Source organism: Parambassis ranga, chromosome 21 (genome assembly GCF_900634625.1).
Source record: "Parambassis ranga chromosome 21, fParRan2.1, whole genome shotgun sequence".
NCBI lineage: Eukaryota > Metazoa > Chordata > Actinopteri > Ambassidae > Parambassis > Parambassis ranga.
In genome coordinates, this window is record NC_041041.1 from 5740578 (window position 1) to 5766551 (window position 25974).

The 25974-nt window shown below is 37.4% G+C and overlaps 9 protein-coding genes across 9 annotated transcripts; all 9 read left to right on the forward strand.

Annotated features, from left to right (window-relative positions):
- The first annotated feature begins 2234 nt into the window (after positions 1 to 2234).
- LOC114426415 (olfactory receptor 11A1-like) lies at positions 2235 to 3161 on the forward strand. Its single transcript, XM_028393805.1, has one exon. It carries the CDS (start codon positions 2235 to 2237, stop codon positions 3159 to 3161), a length of 927 nt encoding a protein of 308 aa, XP_028249606.1.
- Positions 3162 to 4400: 1239 nt separating this feature from the next.
- LOC114426429 (olfactory receptor 4D6-like) lies at positions 4401 to 5336 on the forward strand. Its single transcript, XM_028393825.1, has one exon. It carries the CDS (start codon positions 4404 to 4406, stop codon positions 5334 to 5336), a length of 933 nt encoding a protein of 310 aa, XP_028249626.1. The 5' UTR covers positions 4401 to 4403.
- A 2099-nt stretch (positions 5337 to 7435) lies between these two features.
- On the forward strand, positions 7436 to 8446 carry LOC114426856 (olfactory receptor 4D6-like). The gene is made up of 2 exons (XM_028394511.1): positions 7436 to 8341; positions 8423 to 8446. The coding sequence occupies exons 1-2, from the start codon at positions 7439 to 7441 to the stop codon at positions 8444 to 8446; spliced, it is 927 nt and encodes a 308-aa protein (XP_028250312.1). The 5' UTR covers positions 7436 to 7438.
- A 1681-nt stretch (positions 8447 to 10127) lies between these two features.
- On the forward strand, positions 10128 to 11099 carry LOC114426858 (olfactory receptor 6N2-like). Its single transcript, XM_028394513.1, has one exon. The coding sequence runs from the start codon at positions 10128 to 10130 to the stop codon at positions 11097 to 11099; it is 972 nt and encodes a 323-aa protein (XP_028250314.1).
- A 5023-nt stretch (positions 11100 to 16122) lies between these two features.
- Positions 16123 to 17100, forward strand: LOC114426859 (olfactory receptor 6N2-like). Its single transcript, XM_028394514.1, has one exon. The coding sequence runs from the start codon at positions 16123 to 16125 to the stop codon at positions 17098 to 17100; it is 978 nt and encodes a 325-aa protein (XP_028250315.1).
- Positions 17101 to 18281: 1181 nt separating this feature from the next.
- On the forward strand, positions 18282 to 19223 carry LOC114426861 (olfactory receptor 4M1-like). The gene has a single exon (XM_028394515.1). It carries the CDS (start codon positions 18297 to 18299, stop codon positions 19221 to 19223), a length of 927 nt encoding a protein of 308 aa, XP_028250316.1. The 5' UTR covers positions 18282 to 18296.
- A 948-nt stretch (positions 19224 to 20171) lies between these two features.
- Positions 20172 to 21128, forward strand: LOC114426413 (olfactory receptor 51E1-like). The gene has a single exon (XM_028393800.1). The coding sequence runs from the start codon at positions 20172 to 20174 to the stop codon at positions 21126 to 21128; it is 957 nt and encodes a 318-aa protein (XP_028249601.1).
- A 1455-nt stretch (positions 21129 to 22583) lies between these two features.
- LOC114426862 (olfactory receptor 4M1-like) lies at positions 22584 to 23525 on the forward strand. The gene has a single exon (XM_028394516.1). The coding sequence runs from the start codon at positions 22599 to 22601 to the stop codon at positions 23523 to 23525; it is 927 nt and encodes a 308-aa protein (XP_028250317.1). The 5' UTR covers positions 22584 to 22598.
- A 692-nt stretch (positions 23526 to 24217) lies between these two features.
- Positions 24218 to 25147, forward strand: LOC114426416 (olfactory receptor 51E1-like). Its single transcript, XM_028393807.1, has one exon. It carries the CDS (start codon positions 24221 to 24223, stop codon positions 25145 to 25147), a length of 927 nt encoding a protein of 308 aa, XP_028249608.1. The 5' UTR covers positions 24218 to 24220.
- The last annotated feature ends 827 nt before the right edge of the window (positions 25148 to 25974 follow it).

The window sequence follows — 25974 nt, forward strand, 5'->3', positions numbered from 1 at the left end:
GAAAATGGGAGAGTGGCTCAGGGAAGTTTATGTAAAGAGACCGGATATTTTTTTTCACGCATCACCCTCGCTGCTGATCCGCGACTCCGCGTGCGCCCGTCTCACCGCCGGTGTAAAAAAACCAGGCGAAGCAGATGAATTCAGAGCTTGCCATAATCCCGGGAGGGTTAACAAAGAACTCCAACCACTGGACATCGGCGTAAACAGGGCGTTCAAAGTTAAGTTGCGAGCAGCGTAGGAGCGATGGATGGCAGACAGCTAGCACAGCTTTACTGGGAGGCAGTGCCGGGCAAGTTACGCCAGCATATGTGAATGGATTGTGGATGCGTGGACTCATGTTTCTGCAGTGACTGTTGCCCGAGCTTTTGTGAAAGCTGGCATAATTTGTGAACAGCCAGCCGGCAACGTGTGTGGCTGTGACTCTGACAGCGATGAGAGGGAAGCTGGCAGGTTTGAACTCGCGCAGTTGTTTCCTGTTTATTGTACATTGTTGTAATAAATATTCTGTAGAGTCAGCCACTGGTAAGGATGAATTAGGAATCGCTGTGGTGTATCTGATTAAAATGCGGGACATCGTATATCCGAAGATGGTCTTTATTTATTAATAAAGTGTAAAGATAAAGTTCGAATCACAACAGGCATTCAACAGCAGCCACTACTCTGCCCATAGAAACACACATGCTGTTTCTCTGTCGCTGCCACCGTCGAGAGAGAGGTTGCACCGGCTCTCCTCACTGATATCCAGCCGGTTTTTACTGAATCGCTGCTGATAGAGATGTGAGCGGCTTGCGGAGGATGCGGAGCGGTTTCCTTGGTTTTTACTTCTGCAGCGCAATGTAACTCTCCGTCTTAAATCTCAGATGCGAGGGTCCGAGCGTACATCACTGCAGCTCAGAGCACAAGATAAACGCCACACAGGCGCGGCAGCAAAACAGAAAATTGTACATACACATTTCAAATTGTTATGCAGAATAATGTGTGAGTAACAAACCGCTGCATCTGTATTATGTAATTATTGTGAGCTACAGCGCTATATGCAGCGAGTAATCAAACTATATACAAAGTCGTCCCTTCACAACAATAAAGTTCGACTTAACTCAATGTTTTTGTCCTGTTACCTTTTTATTTACGTACTGGTATGTTTTAGCGTAGCATGCGTCTTATAATACGGTGCGTATTATATGTGTGTGCCTTGTGTATGTGCTGAGGACAGAAATAGACCCTGTAACTGACACTGCGCCTTATAATGCGGTGAAAGTTATGGTTGCGAAAATACGGTAATATTCTGGCAGGTGTGAACCACAGCTTATAATCTGATGCTTCATCTGCTCATGCTGCCAGCTAATTATTCAGCTACAGAATAATAGGCACTGGTGGCTTGAATACGCAACCCAGGCACAGATACAGCATCAAATGAGCCTCCACAGAAATGCAAAGCTTAAAAAAAAAGAAAATGCTGACTAGCCCAAGAAATTCACTTCCTGTCATTTTAGGGGCTTACCATCTCAGGTGCAGAAGCAGGCAAGAGGATAGTAAAGCCGTGAGCTCACGGAGGTCTAGTTAACTGAAGTTAACAAAAGAGCTGGTTTAGGCAGAGGCCTGGCAAGCTGAAGGGCTGTTAACTGGAAAGCAGTCCTGTGCCCAGCACACTCAAGCTCAGAACTGCAAAACTTTGGTTCAACCCTTTACTGTACAGAAATATCACTTCTGGTCTGACATTTAGAAATTGTTGTTTTTATGAGATGACAGACTGGCTGACGCAACCAAAAGTATACATGCAAAGCACCTTTCACATTTTCCTTATTCATACAATTTTTGATTTAGAGCATATGAACAATCGTGCATAAATAGGTGCAGGATTTTTACTGCCCATACAAGTGAACAAAAGGATATTACACAAAGTTTAACATGTGTAATTAAGTTCACTGTTGTATCTTGTAATCTTGCTTCCATCCAAGTTATTAAAAACGTCAAACAATTCTGTCACTTTGGCCTCCAAGGTTCTATGCCTATTACAATCTATTTTGGTAGAGATTAATGAGTTCCATGGAGAGTGAAGCAATCTAATAAAAACTTTCTGATACTAGACCATTCACTTTTTGAAACGCGCATCAAGACATGTGGAAGGTCAGTTGTCTGTGAGTTACAGGTTGAATTATATTTGAATTAAAATCCATGGTATTTGTGAATGTGTCCTAGTTTTACTACAGAAATATTTACTTTAGAAATTATTTATGGACAATGATTATAATGCAACATACATAACTCTTGATGGGCATGTGGAATTGGACAAATACAGATATCTCTATTTTGTGATCATGTTCATTGTGTATATATTAATAATCTACTGTAATTTTACCATTGTGTACATTATCTGGATTCACGAAAACCTCCATGAGCCTATGTATGTTTTTATTGCAGCCTTACTTGTGAATTCTGTTATTTTTAGCACCAACATCTACCCGAAATTGTTAATTGACTTTTTATCTGAAAAACAGGTCATACAATATTCAGCATGTCTCTTTCAATTTTTTATATTTTATTCTTTAGGCTGTGCAGAATTCTTACTGTTATCAGCCATGGCCTATGACAGATACGTGTCTATTTGTAAACCATTGCAATATCCGACGATCATGAGAAAAAGAACTGTTGGGACTTTCCTGGGTTTAGCTTGGCTTGTGCCTGCCTGTGTGATAGCAGTTCCTGCAATATTGAGTGCTGATATGAAAGTTTGTATATTTACTTTGAATGGGATTTTTTGTAACAATTCAATTTACTCTCTGCACTGTACCAGTTCAAGAGCAAGGTCAATATTTGGCGCTATTGCTCTGATAATGACTGCCCTCCTCCCTCTGCTATTCATACTTTTTACATATAGCAGAATTTTTATAATAACCTATCAAAGTGGTAGAGAAGTCAGGAAAAAAGCTGCACAGACCTGTTTACCTCACCTGTTGGTGTTAATCAGTTTCTCCTGTTTGTGTGCATATGATGTCATTATAGTTCGTTTAGGATCTGATTTCCCTAAATATTTACGCTTAATAATGACTTTGCAGGTGGTTTTGTATCATCCACTTTTTAATCCAATTATATATGGATTAAAGATGACAGAAATATCTAAACACTTAAAAAGGTTGTTCTGCCAAACCAAACTGACTTAATGCATCAAGTCATTTTAGTGTTTGAAATGCTTAAAGTCCTTTCCTCAGTAATAATGATGATGCACAGATTTTTTATAGTATTTATGATTTAGAGATGGTTGATGATTTTTTCTACAACAAATTAGTTATGAAAATGTATCTTGTTGTTCATACATACAGTAGTTTTGGTGGCTGGTCATATCATTCCAGCTATTTAAAGCGTGTTTGCTGTGAACTTAGGCAGACAAAGCTCATAGAGAACCTTTATGTGAGATATGCTTTTCAGACTTTATATAAAAGGTGACCTCCAAAGTAAAGAGTTACAGCCACAACCCTCCATTGTTTTTCTTGTTGAGCCATTGCTTGCTGCATTTCCTAATGATCTGGGTGTTCAGAATAACAAAGGTAAGATTATTAAGGTATTTAGACTACTACATGTCAGATTCACACAGATCCACCCACTGACGTCCTCAACCACATATAAACCTTTCCCCACCAAATAGTCAGAATTGATGAAGCTTCCTGGATGACCTGTCCTCAGACACTCGAGTGCAGTTGCCCCACCAGAATGAATCGACTAATAAGTTGACTAGTCGACTGGGAGATGTTTTTCTCTGTCATTTTGCATTTTTAAAAATTTATAGCGGTATAGGTTCTGAAGACATAATGGACCCCAGTGGTCAATCAACGTGGCATTTCAAACTCCCATCTTCTACTCTATCCAACCATGTGTGTCACTAGATGACCACTAGTGAAATTTTCCCCGGAGGCAAAGGGGATGTGCAAAAACAACAAGTGGAAGTTCAGGCCTCCAGAGTTGATGTGTGTTTGAAATATTTTTAAATTTTGTCTTATACTATATAAAAATCGACAGCCTCATTCTTCTTGCACCTCATCAAAATAACAATTTTGGACAAAATTGTTATATATTTAGCTAAAACTTCTAGAATTAATAAATACACTTCCTAAGGATCTAGGTTCTGAAGACATAATGGCCCCCAGTGATCATGTGCATGTGCAAAGACAACAAGTAGGAGTTCAGGCCTCCATAGTTGATGTGTGTTTGAAATGTGTTTACATGACAGCACAAGACTTGATGAGATCCATGGAGAATAAAAAGGTCTTATAAAATTCTGTCACTGATGATATGCCGGACCTGATGGTCCATTATCTTTCATTTGAACACTTTAAACTGTCTGATTTGATGCCTGTTGTGCCTAGTCTGCCTATTTTAATCATTATGGTTAATTTTTGATAATAACAATGGATGATAAATTCAATGGAACATACATAACCATTGATGGCTATGAAGAACTTCACAAATACAAATATCTTTATTTTTTAATTCTCTTTGCAGTATATGTTTTCGTAATCTGCAGTAACTCTACTATTGTTTACCTGATCTGGTTTCACCAAAACCTCCATGAGCCAATGTATATTTTTATTGCTGCACTGTCAGTGAATTCTATTCTGTTCAGCACTGCAGTCTATCCAAAGTTTTTTATTGACATTTTGTCAGAGAGACAGATCATATCCTATTCAGCCTGTTTGTTCCAGTTTTTGATGTTTTACTCTTTAGGCGCTTCTGATTTCTTACTGTTGTCAGCCATGGCTTATGACAGATATGTATCTATATGTAAACCTCTGCAATACACAACTATCATGAGACAAACAACTGTTATTATTTTTCTAGGTTTGGCTTGGCTTGTGCCTGCTTGTCATCTGGCTTCTATGGTTGCACTGAATGCTAATCAAAAACTCTGCAGTTTTACTTTAAATGGAATATTTTGCAATAATTCTGTGTACAAACTTCACTGTGAGACCTCGAAAGTGCTTTCTATATATGGTGTAGTTGTTATGATAGATGTTGTATTTATCCCTGTGGTTTTTATACTTTTTACATACACAAAGATACTAATAATAACCTACAAAAGCAGTAGAGATGTCAGGAAAAAAGCTGCAGAGACATGTGTACCTCACTTGCTGGTATTGTTCAGCTTCTTCTGCTTGTCTGTATATGATGTAATCATAGCTCGACTACAATTTGACTTTCCCAAAGTTGTGCGGTTAATAATGACATTACAAATTGTTCTGTATAATCCCCTCTTCAATCCAATTATATATGGACTAAAAATGAAAGAAATCTCAAAACACCTTAAGAGGCTGGTCTGTAATTGTAATAAGAGGGAAATGTGATTTTCTTTAGTATTTATTACTGAAATTTGTTTCTATGATATCATCTCTCAGTTGGTCATACCCAATTACCCCAGAAAGGCATCCTTAATCTGTTTTTCTGTTGATTAAAACTATATTTTTGTACTGAAGAAAAACCTATAATGATTACCACAGGAGTGGTAATCATAGGTTACCAAAAAGAGCTGTTAACTACCTGTTGTTTGTTTGTTGTGCTCAAGTTCTTTAATGTACCAATAAGTTTGCATCAATGACTTTACTTTGATCTTGGCATTAAAAATAACAAACAACAATGTTGTAAGAGTTTATACATATTATTATTATGTATAACCATCTGTCAATAGCTGTAGGGGTCAACCCATATGGGTTTTTCTTTGGCCAATGCTGATGGCCGATCTTTAGAAAACTAACAAATATTAATTCAAAATGTACAATTGTACATTTGTAGTTATTTCAGTCCTTTATTTATAGTCATGTACTATCTAATACCAGTATTTAATGCACATAAAAAAGTTGTATGGGGTAATTTAGGCAAATGACTAATCTAATTTCAAGGACGGACATGTGTGGTCATGTCCATGTGTTCTAATCTCCAGGCAGTCATTGACTACAAAGGATTAGTATTAAAGAAAATCTTTATGCTTGTAATTATGTTGCTGTGTTCCATCAAATATAATTCATCAAAAGTTTGTGAGTATGAAAACGGCCTTAAGTCAATGGTTAATGCCACACTTTTGTCATAACTGTTGAATCAAAGCAAAAAGTCTTGAAATGACTGTTTTATCGGCTCAGAAAGCAAATCAATCCCCATTGCCTTCCATGTTGAAATGTCCAACTTTACGGAAGAGATCAGCATGTTTACAGCCTGGCACAAAAATAGTTTTGGTCTCTATTATAAATTCCTTTTTTTTCCAACAACTGTATAGGGGTGAATATTTTAACATCTACTTACAAAAGGAAAATTATGGTTGTGTGACATGCAGGTGTTGTTCCACAGCTGCCCACCTCAGCTGAACTCGCACTCCACCTCATTGCCTGTATTAGAAGTTTAGGTAGACTTGGATGCTGCCAACATGGCAATGGTCTGTGCCTCTCACAGAGACTCAAAGCAGCTTATTCAGAAATCTACAGGTGGCATTATGAAAGCTTCATTCATAGTTATGTACAGATTATGGTTAAAACTGGTTGCTCCACAGCAGAAACAATGGATCGCTGTTCGACCTAATTTTGCTAAAGTGCTGCTTGAAGGTTTGTGAACCCTGTAGAATTCTCAATATTTCTGCATGACCCAAAACATCAACTGATTTTCAAGTCCTGTAAGTAACACAGAGAACGCAATTAAACAAATGAAACAGATATATTTCAATTTGTCTTTCAATTAATCTTCACTACAGAACAGCTGAAATCTGAGATATTGGGGGATTTATATTTAACAGATGGGGCAGGTTCATATACAGGAATGAAGTGTCATCCCTCCTCACAACATTCTCATTTAGGCAAAATAATTATATTCTGGTCTCATTTGTCCACAAAATATGTTTCCAGTGCCCTTCTACTTTGCCTATGTGTGCTTTAGCAAAGCACAGCAGTGCTCTTAGTGGAGAGCAGTGTCTTTGTATGAGGGCTCAGAACATCCCAAACATCAGACTTGCTAGGGACATGTTCTATTGATTGAAGACACCTCTGAACAGATGGATTCTAATTTGAAATTTTAAGTATGTCACAGTAAATAAATGACAGAGTGAAATACTTTTGTTTAACTTGTTTGACTGGGTTCTCTTTTTCTACTGTCAGGAGTTGTGTGAAAATTGGCTCTCTTACAGGAACACAGAAACTTCTAAATGGTTCACAAACTTTATGTACAAACACAACAAGTAGGAGTTCAGGTCTCCAGAGTTGAAGAAATGTGTTTACATGATAGCAGAAGACTTTATGAGATCCTCAGAGAGTAAAAAAGGGTATTATAAAATTCTGTCACTGATGAGTTAGTGGACCTGATGGTCCATTACCTTTCATTTGAATCCTACACTTTAAACAGTCTGATCTGATGCCTGTTGTGCCGTCTGCCTATTTTGATCATGGACATCTAATTTTTGATAATAACAATGGATGATAAATTCAATGGAACATACATAACCATTGATGGCTATGTAGAACTTCACAAATACAAATATCTTTATTTTTTAATTCTCTTTGCAGTATATGTTTTCATAATCTGCAGTAATTCTACTATTGTTTACCTGATCTGGTTTCACCAAAACCTCCATGAGCCAATGTATATTTTTATTGCTGCACTGTCAGTGAATTCTGTTCTGTTCAGCACTGTAGTCTATCCAAAGTTTTTTATTGACATTTTGTCAGAGAGACAGATCATATCCTATTCAGCCTGTTTGTTCCAGTTTTTGATGTATTACTCTTTAGGTGCTTCAGAGTTCTTACTGTTGTCAGCCATGGCTTATGACAGGTATGTATCTATATGTAAACCTCTGCAATACCCGACTATCATGAGTAAAAGAACAATTAATATTTTCATAGGTTTGGCTTGGTTTGTGCCTGCTTGTCATCTTGCATTAACAGCTGCACTGAATGCTAATCAAAAACACTGCAGTTTTACTTTAAAAGGAATATTTTGTAATAATTCCATTTACAAACTTCACTGTGAGACCTCAAGAGCACTTGTTGTATATGGTATAGTTATGTTGATCGATATTGTATTTATCCCTGTGGTTTTTATACTTTTTACATACACAAAGATACTAATAATAACCTACAAAAGCAGTAGAGATGTCAGGACAAAAGCTGCAGAGACATGTGTACCTCACTTGCTGGTATTGTTCTGCTTCTTCTGCTTGTGTACATATGATACAATTATAGCTCGACTGGAATTGGACTTTCCCAATGTTGTGCGTTTAATAATGACTTTACAAGTTGTTCTGTACAATCCTCTCCTCAATCCAATTATATATGGCCTAAAAATGAAAGAAATCTATAAACACCTTAAGAGGCTGGTCTGTTGTAAAAAGAGAAAAATGTAATTTTGTTTACCATATAAATTGAAAATGTGTTGATGAAGATTCTCCGTCATCCAGGTCATAATTCGTAGAGACGATTGAGGCAAGGCGTCTGGACTTGTAGATTTCAAGAAAAACTCAACAAGTCCAGACACCTTGCCTTAAATTGGAAATGCGTTCACCCCTAAAAGCTTTTTTTGATTAACTATGTGTGTAACGAAGAAAAATGTACTGAATAAACAGTAAGATCTTTAACCACCTTGTCCTTGTTTTGTTATGATGAAGTTCCTTAGTGTTCTAATGAGGATATATTACTGTCTTTGTAAATTTTACATTTTCTTATTTTATCATATCTTAAAAGTTTTAAAAAAATGGAGCTTCCACAACTGGACTCCATCTATGACACCAGACTTAAGGAAAGCAGACAGGATCAACATTGACCACTCACACCCTGGACACTCTGAACTGCTACCACCATGAATATGTTCAATACAATACAAACAAGGACAGAACAGACAGCATTACCTTACCCACCATTATTCCCCATGTAAAAACTGAAACTGTGACTGCACATTTGTGCAACCGGAAAAAGTTGCTCTACTAGTATTATTATTCATGTATGTATTTACAATACATTTTAAATAGTAAAAAAAGAGTTAGTAAAGATATAAAGCTTAGGTTCATATGATTCTAATTTTTTATTCTTTTTCAACCTCCATATGATAGAATTGCAAATGATACACAAATGCTCAACTTCAGAGAGTTTTAAGTCTCTCCAAGCTGCATTGTTGAAACGCTATCATAAGGATTAGGTGTCTGTTTAGCCACCATACTGCAATGATTGGTACTTTACTTTCATTCATGTATTCTCCAATACCAGTATGCAATGCACATAACACATATAAAAACAAGTTATTATAAACAATCAGGTACAGTAATTTGTTAGTAGCCAATACTTGTTATTTAAAAGAAGGACACATTTGGTCATGTCCATGTGTTTCAGACTTAAGGCAGTCATTGACCGCAAAGGATTAGTATAAAATAAATCATTATGTTTGTAATTATGTTGGTATGTTCCATCAATATGAGATACCAACAGAGTGTGAAAATGGAGAGTTGTTGTGACTAACAAATAATAGGATGCAACAGGATGTTCCTGGTAACTTTCTAAAGCTGTATTATTTTGTGTAAGTACAACAATAAGAAAAACATCAATAATTTCTAGTTCGTCAGACCTGTCTACCAATTCTATAAGTAGTAACATGTGATGTTACTGGTTTCTTTGTCACTAGATAGTGTGTGGCAACCATTGGTAGTTTTTTTATTATAAGACTACTATGACGAGCAAAAGCGATGCGAGCAGGCAAGCAGGGAGCAGGGAAAACTTGTCTTGCCAACAGCAGTACTTTTCAGTTGTGGATATAAAACTGTACAGTATTGCAACCAAAACAAGCAGAGGCTGCTTGAGTCCAAATTGGCAGGTTAGAATGACATAATTAATGACACACAAATGTCATTAAAATAGAAGGTTTTGACCGGAATAACTATGGTAAAGGTTCACTGACGTCAACTACCTCAGGACTTCTGAGATAAGTTTGTTTTCTTGTTAATCACAGTCACAGCTTACTTAACTCCATGGAGGGTAGAATAGTCTAATAAATAGTTTCCTAGGACTGACAGTTCACTTTGTGAAGGCTTGAGCTGTACAGGTAAACACAAAGTGAATGAACAGTCTGTAGTCATATACCTGTAATCTGCTATTGTTACTTGACGTTTGGCTTTCATGGATCAAATTAATGATGGATTTAATGTTACATATCTCACTTTTGGTGGGCATGTAGAATTACACAAGTACAGATTTCTGTACTTTACGATCATGTTAACAGTATATGTTCTCATATTGTTCTTTAATTCTACTATTGTGTGTTTAATTTGGATGCACAAAAACCTCCATGAGCCAATGTACATTTTCATTGCCGCTTTGTTAATGAACTCTGTTCTGTTCAGTACTAATATCTACCCACAGCTTCTGATTGACTTTTTGTCTGATAAGCAGATTGTGTCTCGTTCACTGTGTAGCATCCAGAGCTTTATTTATTACTCTTTAAGTGGTTCTGAGTTTTTGCTCTTGTTGGTCATGGCTTGCGATAGATATGTTTCTATATGTAAACCTCTGCAATATGCAACTATCATGAGACAAACAACTGTCAACATTCTGCTGGCTTTAGCTTGGCTTCTGCCAGCTTGTCAGCTTGTGCCATCGGTCGTGATGAGTGCCGATTTAAAACTCTGTAGCTTTACTTTGAATGGAATATTTTGTAATAACGGGCTTAGCAAACTTTACTGTATGACCTCAAGAACGACGTATATAATTTATGGTGCCTTTATTCTACTTACTACTGTGTTTCTTCCTATGCTTTTTATACTTTTTACATACACAAAGATATTCATAGCAGCCCATCGAAGCTGCAGAGACATCAGGAAAAAAGCTGCGCAGACCTGTTTACCTCACCTGCTGGTTTTAATGAGCTTTTCCTGTTTGTGCTCATACGATGTCATTATAGCTCGACTAAATATCTATTATAACAAAACTCTACATTTCATTATAACGTTACATATAATCACATATCATCCTCTCTTTAATCCAATCATATATGGACTGAAAATGAAGGAAATATCATACCACCTGAAGAGACTATCTGTCAGATTTTCTCTGTTGATTCAAAGATCTGAATTTTCTTTCATGTCAAAATAAGGTTACAAAAAAATATTATATATTAAATATGTTAGTATAAAGTAATAACCTGATATTAGACATTGCCACTATATTATAGTGCTTAAATGCATATACAAGCTCCTGTGTATTCTTTTGTGTGTGCATTGAGTTACTGAATTAATGTGTGCATATCATGTTCGCTATGTAGTTTTGGTGTATTCATGTATTCAGACTTATTCATACTTAACACTTAACATAATATTGTATAAAACAAACATATACTCTATGGCAGGTTTTTCTCATGTTTATGCCTGTAATCCCTTAAAACAAAGAAATATTTATTTATTTTGGCAGTGCTCAAGACAAAGTTTTTTTTTTGCCAAGTAAATTGCCGACATCGAAAGGAAAAGAAATCCATCCAGTTTCTTCAAACTGTGTTACAAGAGGATTCGTCCTTGTTATTTTGGTCTCATAACAAAAAGGCCCAAAAGGTTCTGTGTGGTGGAATACACTATGAATGTTGTAAAAACAAAACTACATTTGATATATATATATGATATATTAATAGTAAAACTAAGCTTAAATGAGACAAATTAGAAACAGGATTAGACACTAAAGGAACGTTAAAACTGTGGGATCTGTTGATTCAAAAATCCTAGTGTCAGCTGTAGGCTGCTGTAATTCTGTAAGTAAAGCTAAAGCACTAAGACTTGGTAACTTGCTTTGCAGTGGTGTGTGGACAAATCGGAAAGCTATGTAGTCAAGATTGTAAATGCCTTATGTAACAGTAGCTGGCTAAACACAAAGCTCTCATCACCTGTTATACACAAAATGCTAAAATAATCCACTGAAGTAGTAAAATCTTGTTCTAAGAGTACTGTGTTCTTGTTCTATACTTTCCTTTGTCACACTGTCTTACAAAACAAGATCAGAAGGTCAGATGTCACAAAGTGGTGTCATTAAAAGTCATTGGTACACAAGGGATAATGTTTTGACCATTTTTTGAAATAGTAGTCTGGCCTCGCAGTGAGGATAATGTCTGTCCCCACTTGTGATAAAAGCAGACTAATATATCTCAATACCCATCTGTTTCAGGAACAATGTTTAGGACGTATTCATTTTTCACAGCAGTCCACCCCGGAGTCCACATTGTGGACCAAATACCAATCAAACTAGAAAATTACACTGGATGATGCAACACTACTAACAGCAGTTTACAGGCTGCAGGCATCAAGAATCGGACCTTACAGTGTACTTCAGTGTACTTCACTATACAAACTGTAGTTTGGACCATACATTTTCTTGTAGGTTTGTAATATAAGAGTTTCAAGTTGAAATTCAGCTGTAGATAAAGAAGCTCAAAGCTAGTGTAGCACATGGTTTAAAGTATTCCTACACAAGTCATCTGTATGTTAGCTGAAACAGGCTCACTGTGTAAGGGATATCAACATGTAACATCTATATGGGAAACACTATATTGCCAAGGTAACAGCTTTGCAGTGAGGCTGGTCTGCCTCTGGATTTCCTGTAACACTGAACTGAACTGGCTGTGCCCATGGACCATAGCATTCTTATATACTGCCTTAATACCCACTAAGCATTATAAACACAAAACAAATCACAAAATAAGGACAACCACTGTCATCAAAGTCTCTGAATATAAATTGGCTTGCTAACCCTTCATCCGTCATAACATTAGAGATTGTTATGGCCGAGTGCCAAACCATCTTATTTAAAAGAAGGAATTTAAAGGATCAACAACCAACCTGTATGATGATCTGCTGGGTTGAAGGCTCATATTCAGGTGGCCAGGGGAGATGGTGTATGAGGAAACCAGAGTCCGACAAGAAGCTCCAACATCCAGCTCCAGCAGCCAATGCACGGGAAGTTCAGAATTTGCTGCACATTTGTTTTCAGAGTTGTGGCTTGCCTTGTTTCGTACTGACGGAAGTTCAGCTCTGTAAGGCTGGCAGTGGTGGCTGATGTATTTAATTCAACTCTGTAGTTTCTTCTAGTTACTTCCCATCACTGGTGGAGTAGTTGATCAATCCTACAGGCCAGGTTTTTGCTTTAAATAAAGAGAGAATATTGCTCAATACACAATTCTTCCTTGCTCTGCTTGTACAGAGTGAGCACATGTACAATATTTAAGTACACTGATCATGACATGAGTGTTGGACAGACTGAACTCCATACACCTAACTAGTGGTAGTTATATCCCTCAGTTGTTACTATGTGTTTAATATCTGGAAAGAAAGTGACACTAACACTCTCAAACAGATATACTAGGTAGGCCTGTCACAGCAACATTTTGCTGGGCGATTAATTGCCAAGAGAAATTATTGCGATAATATTGTCGTTTTGAGACCATGTTCAACTAATTTAATGATAATGACATATAATGCAAGTACACCCTTTCAAAGATCAATAAACTTTAATTTCTAAAGAACATTTAACACTGGAAATGCCCCAATCATCTACATTATTATAATTATTATTGATATTATGTTGATATTATCATTAGGCCGATTACCATGGCTTATCTGAGCATAGTCAATGGAGTTAAGTCAAACCAACTAGCACGTCATGAGCAACAGAGATCCAAACAATACACACTCTACCTGCTGCTGGGAGTGGGCTCACCTGTATATACGTGTGTTTGCGTGTGTGCATGCACATCGGGCCGCTGCAGACAGCTGCAGTGAATTTTAAAAACACCACCATGTAGACAGAAACACATAAAAGAAACTGATAGCAGAGATGGCACAAGAGGACTGGACAAGAGGACTAATGGGTGGTGCTGCCGCAAGGGCCGCCAGTAAGAAGACAGAGACCTTCACTCGTACAACGTGGACTCTCTCTGATAGCACGTTGTATACATAAGCATGTTTAGTGTAGTGGTGAATTGTGTCAAAGTGTTGAACCGGTGTTGTGCAGCTTCACAGCCCTCTGTGTTGCTGTAACCAGCGTCCAAGCCCTGCAGCACTGTCACGCACCGTGGCGACGCAGAGAGCGAGCTGACCGTGGTCTGCTCAGAACATCTCGTAAACTTTACACAATGAGTTAAAAAAATAAGAACTACCTGTTGATTTGACACATTTTAAGACAGAAGCTGCAGGCCATATAAAGTCCGCCCATAAATGTTTTTTGGGAACTGCAAATTACCTGCACTAGATGGTGGACTCATGAAGAGAACAGATATGATACACACAGGCTAACAGGTCATTGTGATTGCCGGCCATCAATCTGCCATATGGAGTTTTCACTCTTGCAGCTGATCCTGACAAAAACAAACAAAAACATGTCAGTGAGTACAGCGACATCTGGTGGCTTTTTAGAAATACAACAAGCCACTTTACCACAACCATTTACACCACTTGTCAGCAAATGCAACAATAGGACGACAATACTCAAGCAGCAAATATTAATATACCAACACCGTTTCTCTGTCTGCATCCTAAATAAACATAACCTGAATACTAGTACCCAGTTTACATCATGATTCTCAAATATATATATATAATAGTGGCTGTGTAGACTTTCAAATAATGTATTTTCACCATATTATTGAACAGATTCACTGTCAAATGGGATCAAAATGATAATTTATCAATATTATTTAACACACTGAGGTCCAGTAGGGTCGACTACAATACACAAAACCAGTATTAGACCAGTACTAGTATTAGAGAGGGGTTCTATGACTACAACGAACAGATGGTTTTATACATGTTATCAAACATAAGAGCCTTATGTACATGGCAACCTACCACCTTAAAACCACTGAAACCTCTCCATGAAGCCTGAAATTCCCTCACAAATACTGATACCTGTCCTTCCATCAGTGTCTTAACACTTTGTTCACAGTTCAACTGTTGTGTAACCTCGGTCGCACCTGTACCTTCAAAATCAATGTAGATAGCTAGCTAGCGCAACCAGCTAAGTTGCTAACAGCTAGCATGCTACTGAAACCTGCCGTCTTAATCAAAAATTACATAAACTCGGCCAAATATATGTAGCGAATGTTCACTAAATCACTTTTAGTCACACTTGAGGTGAGTTATGAGGTTTCGGCAAAGAGGGCAGACAGCAGACAGCAAACAGAAGCTAGCTAGCACTGCTAGCGTCGTGTAACTTTGCTTACGGTAATGGAGGTTTCCTTGGAGGACGTCCCCGCCGCCTTCTCGCTGGTTCTTACATCCTCATATGTGTTTTCTTTTGGTCGTTGTTGTGTGTGTTGTTGTGGTCGTTATTTATCCAGTTACTGCCGTACTGTTTGTGACTGTCGTGTGAAACGGGTGGAGGTTAATAGCTGTAAGCAAGATTTTATTAAAAAAAAAATTGAAACTGGGCGTTATTGGCTTATATAGAAGCAGGAAGCTTTACAACCAATCACAGAGGCGTTCACTAATCACCATTTGCCATAAAATATCGCTATAATATAATAATATGTTATAATAATAATATAATAATATGTTATTTTCCTAATGTGATATTACAAGGCACAAGTTTCCTGCCTACTCCATCCTCAGGCTGTGTTTATTATGTTTATAAAAAATACATAAATAAGCATTCATTTATTTTTCTATAATTGTACATATTTATTTATATACAATTCATGCAAATTCGGCATTAAAAGATAAATAATGCAGGTTCCCAATGAAGAGTGGAGATTAATAGAACCATAAAACAATGGTGGAAATAAACAGATGGCTTTGCGAAATAAAAGTAGCATTTTTTATTTTTATCTTTAGGGACAAGACACAAAACACAGACTCAGTGAAACTGAGCAGGACCTTACTGAGTGCTTCAAATGACTCTAACATGACCTGAGAAGAAAGAAAAAAGAAAGAAAATACTTTTTTAGAGGATGATGAAAATCTGGATGACGTCACATATCGACTTAACTCACTGCCATGTAAACAGATTAATGAGATCCATGGAGAAGGATCAACACAGATAAAAACGTCTCACAGACTTGAAGTGAACACACTCAGGTGACTGAGGTACAGGCTTCTCTGCACTTCTCTTATCTGCTTGTCTTATTTAACATTTAGTCATAATGGACGGAACAAATCATGGACTTAACGTAACATACATCACTTTTGTTGGACATGTGGAGTTGGACAAATACAGGTTTCTATACTTCATGGTGACATTTGTTGTGTATATTCTCATACTCTGCACCAACTCTACCATCCTGTGTCTCATCTGGATTCACAAAAACCTCCATCAGCCGATGTACATTTTCATAGGAGCTCTGTTGCTGAACTCTGTTCTTTACAGCACAACTATTTATCCCAAACTTTTGATTGACTTCTTATCTGACAGGCAGGTTGTGTCTTACTCGATGTGCATCCTTCAGTGTTTTGTATATTACTCTTTAAACGGTTCTGAGTTCTTCCTGTTGTCAGTCATGGCCTATGATAGATATGTGTCTATATGTAAACCTCTGCGATATGCATCTATCATGAGAAAGACTACAGTCAGCATCTTGCTGGTTCTCGCCTGGCTTCTGCCTGCATGCCAGCTTGTCCCCTCAGTCGTGCTGGGTAACAGTTTAGAAATCTGTAGCTTTACTTTGAATGGAATTTTTTGCAACAATGCAATGTCCAAAATTTACTGTATGAAATCACAGGCAAGCTACATAGTATACGGTGCGTTTATAGTGCTCACTACTGTGCTTCTTCCTTTGCTTTTCATACTGTTTACATACACAAAGATTCTGATTGCTGCCTATCGGAGCTGCAGAGACATCAGGAAAAAAGCCGCTCAGACCTGTTTACCCCACCTGCTGGTTTTAATCAGCTTCTCCTGCCTGTGCTCATATGATGTCATTATAGCTCGACTGGAAATCAATCTGTCCAATACTGCACGATTTATAATGACATTACAGCTAGTGATCTATCATCCTCTCTTTAATCCGATCATATATGGACTAAAGATGCAGGAAATTTCCAAACACCTCAGGAGGCTGTTCATCAGAGCAAACTCCACTTCTGATGTGGGCTGCACGGTTATTTCCTCTGTGAAGTTTTAATGTTTTTTTTTTTCTCCATTACTTTATTTGTTCTAACTAGTAAAGATACAGAGTACAGGGCGTGCTCACTGTTTTACTAACTGTATGTGCTCTCAGGCAGTAGCTCCTTCCAGCTGTAATCCCTTCACTGTGTAATTATGTCCACCACCTTTTACTGTTTCAAGCAATGCAACTGTTGCTGTGCTTATTGTTGGTCTGTCTGTGTTTCAATAACTGTAAATTTTGATGCTGAGATCCTCGATGTCTAGTGATTACATTCATACCTGTGTTGCTATTTCTCATCAATAAAGGTCACAGAGAGGATGTATTATTTTTTCCATCTTGTAGGTATCAGTCTGTGCCGTCTAAGATGTAGAAGTTTAGGTAAGATTTGGATTCATTTATATATTTCAAATCCATGTCATGCTGCAGGAAAACAAGGAGGCTAAAAACTACATTTTCTGGTGCCTCACTTAGGTGTAAGAGGAGCAGGAGCAGCAGCAGGTAACCTGAGCTGGGAAACATGGTAGTGGAAGTTAAACTTAATAAATGAAGTGGAATATAGTTCCCTCTAGATGAGTACAAATGTAAAGTAAAGCATTAAGAGGAATCACTAAAACATGCATCTTTAAATTAAATATTTTTACACATTTACATTCGAGTGAGTGAAAATTGTTCATCTGTGTGTTCAGTATGTTCAGACTGCTAAACTAGCTTAGCATTAACAAAAGGGGTTCTTGATGGATTTTACAAGGCACAGGCACGATAGCACCCATGCAGAGCTGAATATTCCAGGTGAAAACTCCTTTAATATTAAAGTTTAGATGTGTTGAATCATGACTACAAATTATTCATAAAAAAGCACAAAACATGCAGCAGGGCCTGAAACAAATCAAGTCCTTCCGAAAAGTATGACCACTAAATATAAAAAGCAAATGTTTACAACACTGATGGCTGCACCTTCCTCTGGGTTTATGCCTCCAGAGTTTGATGCTGACGACAATGTTTGGCGAAGAAGTTACTGAGATCCATGGAGGGGGACATAGTCTACTAAAACCATCACACAAACACCGCACAGTTTGTTTTCTGTAATCAGAAGACACACCGTGCACATTCTGGTACCTCTAAATGAACAGTCTAACTTTAACTTCTGATTAAGACTCCATAATTCAGGCTTGTCTACTTTATTATAAACCATTCAGTTATATTGTATTTTAATGGATGCTGCATCAAATGTAACATACATAATTCTTGGTGGACACATAGAAGTGCACAGATACAAATACCTTTATTTCTTGATCATGTTTACTGCATATATACTTATTATTTGCTGTAATGCTACAATAATATGTCTCATTATTGTTCACAAAAACCTCCACGAGCCCATGTACATTTTCATCGCAGCTTTGTCACTGAACTCTGTTCTCTTCAGCACTAATATCTACCCAAAGCTCTTGATTGACTTTTTATCAGAGAAACAGATCATATCCTACCAAACCTGCCTCCTCCAGATTTTTCTGTTTTATACTTTAAGCTTATCAGAGTTCTTACTGCTGGCAGCCATGGCCTACGACAGGTACGTGTCTATCTGTAAACCCCTGCAGTATCCGACCATCATGAGGAAAACGACGGTGTGCGTCTTCCTGGTTCTAGCTTGGCTGGTGCCTGCTTGTCACATTGTGGTGCCGGTCGCACTAAATATTAACAGCAAACTGTGTCACTTTACTTTGAAGGGGATTTTTTGCAATAATTCTATATACCTTCTTTACTGTGTGAGTTCCACAGCGCTGTCAGTATATGGTGGTGTTGTATTATTTAACATTGCACTTTTTCCTATGCTCTTCATATTCTTTACATACACAAAGATACTGATAATAGCTTATCGCAGCAGTGGAGAGGTCAGGACCAAAGCTGTGCAGACCTGCTTACCTCACCTGCTGGTTTTAATCAACTATTCTTTTCTGCTCACTTATGATGTCATTATAGTCAAACTGGAATCAGATTTTCCCAAAACTGCACGTTTAGTCATGACATTGCAAATAGTGATCTACAGCCCTCTCTGTAATCCGATCATATATGGACTGAAAATGAAGGAAATTTCTAAACACCTCAAGAGGCTGTTGTTTCCAGGCAAAGTGCATTAATGGGGATTTGCTCATTTATTTTTCTATAGACAGATGTGAAGAGATGAGTTCTGTGACTAAAGCACAACAAAGACACATCTCAGCCGGTGTGATTAATTTATTTTTTAGCCCAACAGCCCATGATATTTCTGGTAAAACTTTGTTATTAAGACATTTGCATTAGTCTCATTGTCTATATTCACACTTTGTGCCTTGCTATGTAATAATTCAGATCCAGAGCACATCTGTTACTTTATATTTAAACAGCTTATATGTATTAAAGGACCCAAGAGAAATAGCACCTACATGTTACTGATAACACAAAATGCACAAAAAATATAAACACAAGCATCCAGTCTCATAATATTGTGATATAGATAAAGATGGAAGTCAGTCATTCAGCCAGTGTAGAATCAGATCAGATCAAAGTTTCACCGCTGTGCCTGTTTTTGAATTAGCCAGACCTAACACGTCACAACTGGAAACAATATATTATATCTATATTACACATGTTTATGTGGCATCTTAGCTGTGCAGCCACACATTCAGTGTGGGGAGGAGATCAGGGTGGTTAAACAAAAGACCAAAAGACCTGGCCTTGTTTGAACTATTGTTGTTTTACCTAATCAGTGGCTCATCTTCAACTGCACACACACACACACACAAATCAGCGTTCTGTTATTCTGATAGTTGATAGTTCTGATAGTATCTGATAGATACTGAAGAGCACAACAGGGTCACCAGTAAACCTTGTGGGCACCCTGGAACCCTCTGACCCTTTGACCCTGGTGGTGTAACTTACACCAGTGTTTGATCGACATGTTTGTTTGTGAGCAGCTCTTGGTGGAGTTTAATGAGACCCGCTGAGAGTGATGCAGTCTAATAAAAACACTGATAGTCTAATGTTTGTGAGGCTGAGCACACACTGCACACTTGTTGCGGAAACAATAATCAAAGTGGAGCTGCTGTATGTATATTAATCATTCTTATTCTATCACTGTCTGTATGGAACTCAATGCAACATATATAACATTTGGTGGGCACGTGGAGTTGCACAGATACAGATTTCTTTACTTTGTGATCATGTTTACTGTTTACATTCTGATACTCTGCTGCAACTTAACCATCATATTCCTCATCTGGATGCACAAAAACCTTCATGAGCCCATGTACATTTTTATTGCAGCTTTGCTTCTGAACTCTGTTCTTTACAGCACGACTATCTACCCAAAACTTCTGATTGACTTCTTATCTGAACGACAGGTCATATCTTACTCAGCCTGTCTCTTTCAGTGTTTTTTATATTACTCTTTAAATGGTTCAGAGTTCTTACTGTTGTCAGCTATGGCTTATGACAGATACGTGTCTATATGCAAACCTCTGCAATATGCAAACATCATGAGAAAGGCAATAGTTAACATCATCCTGGGCTCGGCGTGGCTGGTCCCTGCCTGTCAGATTGCAGTGTCAGTTGCACTGAGCGCTAAAACCGAGCTCTGTAACTTTATTTTGAAAGGAATCTTTTGCAACAATTCAGCTTACAACCTCCATTGTGTGAGTTCCAGAGTGCTGTCTGCATATGGTGTGATTGTTTTAGTCAATGTTACAATACTCCCTGTTGTGTTCATTCTTTTTACATACACAAAGATATTTATAATAACATCCCGAAGTCACAGAGAAGTCAGGAAAAAAGCTGCACAGACCTGCTTACCTCACTTGCTTGTTTTAATTAACTTTTCCTGTTTGGTTACATATGATGTCATTATTGTGAAAGTGGAAGCAGATTTTCCAAAAATGTTACGATTGATAATGACATTACAAGTCATCTTGTATCACCCTATCTTAAATCCCATTATATATGGAGTGAAAATGAAAGAGATTTCTAAACACATAAAGAGGCTTTTCTGTCAAGGTAAGACAAACTAATACATCATCAGATATACACCCCCTCTACAGTTGTTTGAATGTAATAGCAATGACGTATTTATTGTCAAAGAAATGTTTTCAAGAGATGCTTACATAATCAAATAATGTATCTCTGAAATGCACATGGAAAAATGGCTGGAATGAGAGGGGAGGAGATGAGACTGTGGTGGCCCTTCATCAACGCTGATTTCCCACATATGTTTGTGTTTCTCTTGTGTGCATTACTATAGAGGGTCTGCATTGTCCAGATAGAGCTGTGAGGATTTAAAAGAAATAAAGTGAGCTGATCAGACCTAGGCTTAAAGCTCCAGGTTACATCTGGGGGAACGATTGGTGATGCATTATGGGTAAAAATATGATACTACACATGCCATTATAAATAATGTAATATGATAAAGGTGAAAATTAACACAAAACTGTCTGGCCTATTGTCTCTGTATTATTTGTTATTAAATATCAGGGAAAATGTGCATTCTGTTTTATTGACACTCTACAGCATCACATCATTTGTTTGTGGATATGAAACATTAATCACTTGATTGAACTGACAACTATTATTATTGTCATTAAATGAATAAAATACATGTTAGAAATTGCCACATTTTGCAACTGTGATGAGATTTTTCTCATGGAGCAGTCTTTGTGTTGCCATGACAACAGTGAGCAGCATCTGACACTGGTGGAGAGACTTTAGACAAACTCACTTGGACTTAGTGAAGAATTGCTTATAATTTATTAGGATTCAAAAAGGTTTTCTTAATCTTTCTTAATCTTAGTGCTTTTGGATTTAGGAGTGATAGCACAAGGAGTAATACTCTCTAACAAATATTTATTGACTGCTGTCAATGCTTTCTATTCATGAGCACCATACCTTTATACAAAGATAGTCCCCTTTAAGAAGTTTAAGTAACATTCACTAAACAAGGCCTTAAACACCAGTGTGTTCAGATCTCTGGAGTTTCAGAGATCAAGTTGTTCAGGTGATTAATGAGATCCATGGGTCTCATGAGGGTGACTCATGCCGATAAAAGAAGTCAGCACTTAATCCACTTTTCTACATCTTTATAATCATCTACATCACATGTGTGTCATTTGTGTATGATGTGATGATATAATCTTTAAAAATCTTTCTCTTCAGCCAACTTAAATGGACAGTGAACTAAATGAAACATATATAACTCTTGGTGGGTATGTAGAGGTGGAAAAATACAGATATCTTTATTTCATGATCATGTTTACTGCATACATTCTGATATTGTGCTTTAATTGTACCATTGTGTGTATCATCTGGATGCAAAACCTTCATGAGCCGATGTACATTTTCATTGCAGCTTTGTTGATTAACTCTGCTATTTTCAGCACGACCATCTACCCAAAGCTTCTATATGACATTTTATCAGAGAAAATGAGAGACTCCATAATTCAGGCTTGTCTACTTTATTATAAACCATTCAGTTATATTGTATTTTAATGGATGCTGGATCAAATGTAACATACATAATTCTTGGTGGACACATAGAAGTGCACAGATACAAATACCTTTATTTCTTGATCATGTTTACTGCATATATACTTATAATTTGCTGTAATGCTACAATAATATGTCTCATTATTGTTCACAAAAACCTCCACGAGCCCATGTACATTTTCATCGCAGCTTTGTCACTGAACTCTGTTCTCTTCAGCACTAATATCTACCCAAAGCTCTTGATTGACTTTTTATCAGAGAAACAGATCATATCCTACCAAACCTGCCTCCTCCAGATTTTTCTGTTTTATACTTTAAGCTTATCAGAGTTCTTACTGCTGGCAGCCATGGCCTACGACAGGTACGTGTCTATCTGTAAACCCCTGCAGTATCCGACCATCATGAGGAAAACGACGGTGTGCGTCTTCCTGGTTCTAGCTTGGCTGGTGCCTGCTTGTCACATTGTGTTGCCGGTCGCACTAAATATTAACAGCAAACTGTGTCACTTTACTTTGAAGGGGATTTTTTGCAATAATTCTATGTACCTTCTTTACTGTGTGAGTTCCACAGCGCTGTCAGTATATGGTGGTGTTGTATTATTTAACATTGCACTTTTTCCTATGCTCTTCATATTCTTTACATACACAAAGATACTGATAATAGCTTATCGCAGCAGTGGAGAGGTCAGGACCAAAGCTGCACAGACCTGCTTACCTCACCTGCTGGTTTTAATCAACTATTCTTTTCTGCTCACTTATGATGTCATTATAGTCAAACTGGAATCAGATTTTCCCAAAACTGCACGTTTAGTCATGACATTGCAAATAGTGATCTACAGCCCTCTCTGTAATCCGATCATATATGGACTGAAAATGAAGGAAATTTCTAAACACCTCAAGAGGCTGTTGTTTCCAGGCAAAGTGCATTAATGGGGATTTGCTCATTTATTTTTCTATAGACAGATGTGAAGAGATGAGTTCTGTGACTAAAGCACAACAAAGACACATCTCAGCCGGTGTGATTAATTTATTTTTTAGCCCAACAGCCCTTGATATTTCTGGTAAAACTTTGTTATTAAGACATTTGCATTAGTCTCATTGTCTATATTCACACTTTGTGCCTTGCTATGTAATAATTCAGATCCAGACCACATCTGTTACTTTATATTTAAACAGCTTATATGTATTAAAGGACCCAAGAGAAATAGCACCTACATGTTACTGAAAATGCACAAAAAATATAAACTATTGAACTATTGTTGTTTTACCTAATCAGTGGCTCATCTTCAACTGCACACACACACACAAATCAGCGTTCTGTTATTCTGATAGTTACTGAAGAGCACAACAGGGTCACCAGTAAACCTTGTGGGTCCCATGAAACCTTCTAACCCTTTGACCCTGGTGGTGTACCTTACACCAGTGTTTGATCGACATGTTTGTTTGTGAGCAGCTCTTAGTGGAGTTTAATGAGATCCGCTGAGAGTGATGCAGTCTAATAAAAACACTGACGGAGTCTAATGTGAAGGTGAGCATGCACTGCGTTCAGGTAACTGTAACTAAAACAATCATCAAAGTGGAGCTGCTGTATGTATATTAATCTGTCTTAGTCTATCACTGTCTGTATGGATGTGGAACTCAATGCAACATATATAACATTTGGTGGGCATGTGGAGGTGCACAGATACAGATTTCTTTACTTTGTGATCATGTTTACTGTTTATATTCTGATACTCTGCTGCAACTTAACCATCATATTCCTCATCTGGATGCACAAAAACCTTCATGAGCCAATGTACATTTTTATTGCAGCTTTGCTTCTGAACTCTGTTCTTTACAGCACGACTATCTACCCAAAGCTTCTGATTGACTTCTTATCTGAGCGACAGGTCATATCTTACTCAGCCTGTCTCTTTCAGTGTTTTTTATATTACTCTTTAAATGGTTCAGAGTTCTTACTGTTGGCGGCCATGGCGTATGACAGATACGTGTCTATATGCAAACCTCTGAAATATGCAAACATCATGAGAAAAGCAATAGTTAACATCATCCTGGGCTCGGCGTGGCTGGTCCCTGCCTGTCAGATTGCAGTGCCAGTTGCACTGAGCGCTAAAACCGAGCTCTGTAACTTTATTTTGAAAGGAATCTTTTGCAACAACTCAGCTTACAACCTCCATTGTGTGAGTTCCAGAGTGCTGTCTGCATACGGTGTGATTGTTTTAGTCAATGTTACAATACTCCCTGTTGTGTTCATACTTTTTACATACACAAAGATATTTATAATAACATCCCGAAGTCACAGAGAAGTCAGGAAAAAAGCTGCACAGACCTGCTTACCTCACTTGCTGGTTTTAATTAACTTTTCCTGTTTGGTTACATATGATGTCATTATTGTGAAAGTGGAAGCAGATTTTCCAAAAATGTTACGATTGATAATGACATTACAAGTCATCTTGTATCACCCTATCTTAAATCCCATTATATATGGAGTGAAAATGAAAGAGATTTCTAAACACATAAAGAGGCTTTTCTGTCAAGGTAAGACAAACTAATACATCATCAGATATACACCCCCTCTACAGTTGTTTAAATGTAATAGCAATGAAGTATTTATTGTCAAAGAAATGTTTTCAGAAGATGCTTACATAATCAAATAATGTATCTTATGAAATGCACATGGAAAAATGGCTGGAATGAGAGGGGAGGAGATGAGACTGTGGTGGCCCTTCATCAACACTGATTTCCCACATATGTTTCTGTTTCTCTTGTGTTCATTACTATAGAGGGTCTGCATTGTCCAGATAGAGCTGTGAGGATTTAAAAGAAATAAAGTGAGCTGATCAGACCTAGGCTTAAAGCTCCAGATCATATCTTGGGGAATGGTTGGTGATGTATTATGGGTAAAAATATGATATTACACATGCCATCATAAATAATGTAATAGGACAAAGGTGAAAATGAACACAAAACTGTCTGGCCTATTGTCTCTGTATTATTTGTTATTAAATATCAGATGTCTGGGAAAATGTGCATTCTGTTTTATTGACACTCTACAGCATCACATCATTTGTTTGTGGATATGAAACATTAATCACTTGATTGAACTGACAACTATTATTATTGTCATTGAATGAATAAAATACATATTAGAAACTGCCACATTTTGCAACTGTGATGAGATTTTTCTCATGGAGCAGTCTTTGTGTTGCCATGACAACAGTGAGCAGCATCACATTTGACACTGGTGGAGAGACTTTAAACAAACTCACTTGGACTTAGTGAAGAATTGCTTATAATTCATTAGGATTCAAAAAGGTTTTCTTTATCTTTCTTAATCTTAGTGCTTTTGGATTTAGGAGTGAAAGCACAAGGAATAATA

Coding starts and splice junctions, on each gene's coding strand:
- LOC114426415 (XM_028393805.1), top strand. CDS start 2,235: ATGGACAATGATTATAATGCAACATACATAACTCTTGATGGGCATGTG.
- LOC114426856 (XM_028394511.1), top strand. CDS start 7,439: ATGGATGATAAATTCAATGGAACATACATAACCATTGATGGCTATGTA. Junction 8,342..8,422: donor ATAAACACCTTAAGAGGCTG/GTCTGTTGTAAA, acceptor TCCGTCATCCAG/GTCATAATTCGTAGAGACGA.
- LOC114426413 (XM_028393800.1), top strand. CDS start 20,172: ATGTATATTAATCATTCTTATTCTATCACTGTCTGTATGGAACTCAAT.
- LOC114426429 (XM_028393825.1), top strand. CDS start 4,404: ATGGATGATAAATTCAATGGAACATACATAACCATTGATGGCTATGAA.
- LOC114426859 (XM_028394514.1), top strand. CDS start 16,123: ATGGACGGAACAAATCATGGACTTAACGTAACATACATCACTTTTGTT.
- LOC114426861 (XM_028394515.1), top strand. CDS start 18,297: ATGGATGCTGCATCAAATGTAACATACATAATTCTTGGTGGACACATA.
- LOC114426858 (XM_028394513.1), top strand. CDS start 10,128: ATGGATCAAATTAATGATGGATTTAATGTTACATATCTCACTTTTGGT.
- LOC114426862 (XM_028394516.1), top strand. CDS start 22,599: ATGGATGCTGGATCAAATGTAACATACATAATTCTTGGTGGACACATA.
- LOC114426416 (XM_028393807.1), top strand. CDS start 24,221: ATGGATGTGGAACTCAATGCAACATATATAACATTTGGTGGGCATGTG.